The sequence below is a fragment of the Besnoitia besnoiti genome (assembly GCF_002563875.1).
Source record: "Besnoitia besnoiti strain Bb-Ger1 chromosome Unknown contig00007, whole genome shotgun sequence".
Taxonomy (NCBI): Eukaryota; Apicomplexa; class Conoidasida; order Eucoccidiorida; family Sarcocystidae; genus Besnoitia; species Besnoitia besnoiti.
This window is the reverse complement of record NW_021703915.1, coordinates 2,812,079-2,816,389: the sequence shown is the minus strand read 5'-3', so window position 1 is coordinate 2,816,389 and position 4,311 is coordinate 2,812,079. Positions and strand designations below refer to the sequence as shown.

Here is a 4,311-nt window from a genome sequence, read left to right as displayed (position 1 = left end):
AGAAAGGAAATGCATCGTGTACGGCTTCCCGCTTTCGCGTCCACATGGACAAGAGGTTTTTTCTCAGTTCTGGATATAACCGCGCTGCAATCTCATGCATTGCAAGGTTCCTAAACGTAGTAGTAGCCGTCCACTACCATCGGACAGTCCCTTTCTCAAGTAGTCCCCACCAATGCATTTCCTCTACCCCAGTGAGCAGACTGAGGCCCGGCCTTTAGGTCGTTCCTAAATGCATTCACTCGACGAGTTTCTTGGCGTTGAAGCAAAGCAGATGCGAGCTTGTTCTTGATTGCAGGGAAATAATGACCTCTGAGTGACTGCAGAAAGTTGAAAGGCGCATCCGAGGTTCATTCCACGGAACCAGAACTCCATATATTCAGGTGGTCCTCGCTGAGTGTAAAATCGGCACTCTGTTACTCCGTGCCTTTCGCTGGTCGGCCCCAAGGCCGTTGGGGTGTGCCAAACCTGAAGTCCTGACCAAGCGATTCGATTTCCCAAATATTTCCTCTTCAAAGGATGGAACTCTCGCCCGGCCCGACTGGAAACGCTCGACGTTCTGGTGCGGCGCGTGGCTGGCAACGAACGTGCACAGGCGAGACCGCTGAGAGTCGGCGCGAGCCGACCCTCGGCCGAGCGGAGAATGCTCGACGTGGCAAAAGAGATCTTGTCAGCACTCAAGTTCCGCGCAATTTGAAAAAAACGCATAGACCGGGTCTTCTGAGAACCAGCTCCAAAATGGACTGTTTATCCCGACCTTCTCTCATCTGCTGTCTTATTTTGGCAGCCTCACTATGGCTGGGCCGCGCGGCCGCGGGTCCCTATGGATACGATCCATACACCTTAGATCCGTACAAAAAGAAACATTATACGCAGCAGCAATCGTCATATAAAGAGGAGATGGGGCATTCGAAGGAGGCTGTACACTCAAAACAAGTACACCACCCGTCCAAGGAATACGCAGAGCAATGTGACATCATTCCGTTCTCCAAAGAGGCGACGTGCTCAATGGTAAGCGGTCAACACGTCAAGGAACCCACTCAGGTAGCATACAACATATACCTAACTGTACAATGTATGTGATACCGCCCTGCAAAACGATTCAGGCTTCTGAGTGTTGGAAAGTTGTGTAGAATGAGTGTTCTGTACTCGGGCTTGTGCGACACAACGCAGTCAGTCATGTGCTTCATACAGGGACTGCTCCTCGAGGTCTCTGTCTGGTGCCTCGTAGGCTGTACCATCATCAAAGCCATACAGCTGTCCGTCTCAGACCTCTTTCGAGGTCTGCGACGTCAAGCCTACTCAGATTCAAGCTACTTGTTCCCGAGTGGTCCAGCAAGAGCGCAAATATGCTTGCCCTATCCAAGTTGATGTTCAAGAACTTTGCGCCGAGGTCCCCGTCTCGCGCCCCTCAACTTGCACCCGGGTGCGGCAGCTGAGCTTGCAGTTCACAGTTTTTCCTGCCTTTTTCCGACTGATAGACAGAGAAGTGCTTCGCGCGTGAAGCACTTGTTTTAACACTCGCTGCCGGTATACAGAGGCGCGCACACTGAGCTATGCCCTAACCGCCATGCGATGAAACGTACTTCGTCCCGTTTTCGCTGTCGGGACACGCTAGCTAGCTTGTGAGAGAAGATGATGAGCACTGGCGTGTAATATGTCTGCAGCAAGTGCCTAAGCGTTCCCGCAAGTCCTGCCCTAAGCAGATAAACGAGACAGTATGCAAGGCAGTTGCCGAGAAGGTGCAGTCGACTTGCTACCGACCGAAACACGTCACAGAAGAGTACACGTGCCATCGTCTGGATTCAAAGGAAGAGTGCAGTGTCCATCAGCATATCGTAAGCCACCGCCAAACCGCCCAAAGAATCTCTGGAGGCCAGGAACAAATCGCGTAGTAGATGCCCAGACCACCCGTCGTTGCTCGCTGCATCAGACACGCGAAGGCGTCAGCACGCTGATGCGTGTTTTTCGGTTGCAACCTTCGTTGGTTCTCTCGTAGCAAACCTGAAAACTACAGCGTGTTTCTCGAAGGTACTGTTACCGCATATCGTGCTATCGTCATGCGGTTACCATTTCTCATTCCTCCAGGTTCCATCTATCTGCACCCGCAAAATTATTAGCAAGAAGCCCTATGCTCAGATGGACACAGTTTATGAACAAGAGTGTGCCCAGGTCCAGAAGCACAAGAAGGGGACCTGCAAGCGCCAAGTGACAAAGAATGAACAGTATCCGTGCACAGACTTTCAGGCGAAACAACAATGCTCGAAAGTCCCAAGGGTCGTGAACAAGCCATGCACCATCCAGACGGTGAGCTGAATGCATGTGTTGCGAGAAAAGACTCGAAAGAGAGGACTGTGTAGAGGAAATCCCACTTTTCTTCTCAACAGATGGTTGCCAGCAGCCGCTTTTCAACGTGAGCCTGTATCTCAAATGACTTGGATATTGTGCCGCGTTTTGAATTTCAGACGCAGCAAGTGGCTGTGGACTGCTCAGAGGAGGTCGACACAGTCCAGGAGAAGCAATGCCCAAAGAAAGTCAAAGAAACTGTGATGCACACTGTCTGCGAGGAGGAGCGGTACGAGCCTCCAAAGAAGAAAGGGTCCCACATGGAAGGCTACTACAGGCGTCTTGGCCCTGGTAAGAAAGGCTGCAAACAAGTGCCTCAGCTGATTGAACGGACGGTGATGGAGATGTGCACGGAAGTCGTGCGGATGAAGGTACCTAAGACCTGTTACGAGACCCAGGTCGTTCCCGTCCAGTCAACCTGCCCGCAAACCGAGATGGAGGAGGTGTGCTTCGAAGTAAAGGAAGCCGTCCAAAAAATGTGCACTCGAGAAGTCCCAGCTACCGAGGACTATCCGTGCGACGAGGTGGTGTCTGAGGTGGAATGCAAGAAGGTCCCGAAACAGGTCAAAGGGGTTGCGTACAAAGAATATGAACATCAGGAGTCATATGCTTGCGAAGCAACTGAACAGATCAAGAAGTGCAAGATGACCCCTGTCTTCCAGGCGTCCACGTGCGTGGCCTCCCTGATGGACGTGGAACCGTACGAGTGCTCTGTCAGCGTGATGAAGGAAAAGTGTGAGCAAGTGCCTCGGAATATCCAAAGCATTTGCATCCAGGAAGATTGGGTTACCGAGCAGTATGAGTGCTTCGAAGAAGGTAGGCACTTCTTTGGCCCTCAGACGCTGAACTGAACGATTCGCGGGAGGAGCCAACCCGGGTGCATAGCAAAAGCATTTCAGGTTGACAGGTTGCCAGCGTGGATAGCAAAGCTACGCTAGTTATTTTCCGCGCGCTTTTTGGCACGCCCTCGGATTAGCGTCCGTTCGTGCAACGCAGCTGTATTGCGCTGGGTTCAAGAACTTTCGTTCGCTACGTGTGCCTCTGCCTCTCACGCTGGATTGTACTATGCGGCTTCCCGTCTTGAAACAGGAGTTGAACGGCGTTGCAAGAAGTTTCCCGTGTACGCGAACATGGGCGAATGCACAACGACCGTCTCTGTGACGGAGGAGTTCCCGTGCACGCATCCTTCTCTGGAGCAAGTCTGCCGAACGGAAACTTCGAGCGTCAGCAACACTTGCTATGAGCCCACTATGGAAGAACAGAAGTACACCTGCTTTGAGCGAGACACCAGAGAGCAGTGCGAGAAGGCTCCCATCCCGCAGAAAAAAGGCGGGTACCACCACGAACCCAAGAAGCTCTTAGTGTGATGTGCCCGCCCCCGCCGTTGTTATTATGAGGAGTGAACCAAAGGTTCGGGGATGGCGTGCCTACGCTTTGAGCAGGGTGGGACAAAACCTTTCTGTTCTCCACGATCTTTTCAATGCGTTGCCCCGGTTGCAGCCCAAGTCTGGGCTGTACCTATGTTTGCGTTTGCTTGTTAGAGTCGTCCAGTTCCAAACGTGACTCGAAAGTGACGTCGTTTCGAGGTGTTTTGGTGGGGACTCGGGGCTCAAAACTTCTGGTCGCAGCCGACTCAGTGACAATCTTCAGATGTATACACCGTGGTATTCATGCTGGCTGCTACACTATGATGCTCTAGCATAGCATATCAACTTCATTCGCAGTGCACCACTACGAGCTCACACTGACACGCAGGGCGGCCGGAGGACCTTTGTGCTGAGAATGCGTTGCGCCTCGACTACCTAGGTTCCTAGAAGCACAGGAATTTAAGATGCAATTGTCTGTGACGCGAGTTCTCCCTTTTCATGTGATCAGCCCTGTACGAACAGCACTGCCTATCCACCGAAACACACCGGAACGCTGTTTCTAACTTTGAAACCGACCTCGCTGTTGGGGCGGGAGAACAAC

The 4,311-nt window shown here is 52.3% G+C and overlaps 1 protein-coding gene across 1 annotated transcript; it reads left to right on the top strand.

The window, feature by feature from the left end:
- Positions 1–735: 735 nt before the first annotated feature.
- BESB_074010 (Toxoplasma gondii family D protein) lies at positions 736–3,710 on the top strand (the record flags this gene model as incomplete). Its single annotated transcript, XM_029365774.1, has 6 exons — positions 736–1,008; positions 1,229–1,423; positions 1,665–1,835; positions 2,086–2,304; positions 2,463–3,159; positions 3,433–3,710. The coding sequence occupies 6 exons, from the start codon at positions 736–738 to the stop codon at positions 3,708–3,710; spliced, it is 1,833 nt and encodes a 610-aa protein (XP_029218258.1).
- Positions 3,711–4,311: the final 601 nt, after the last annotated feature.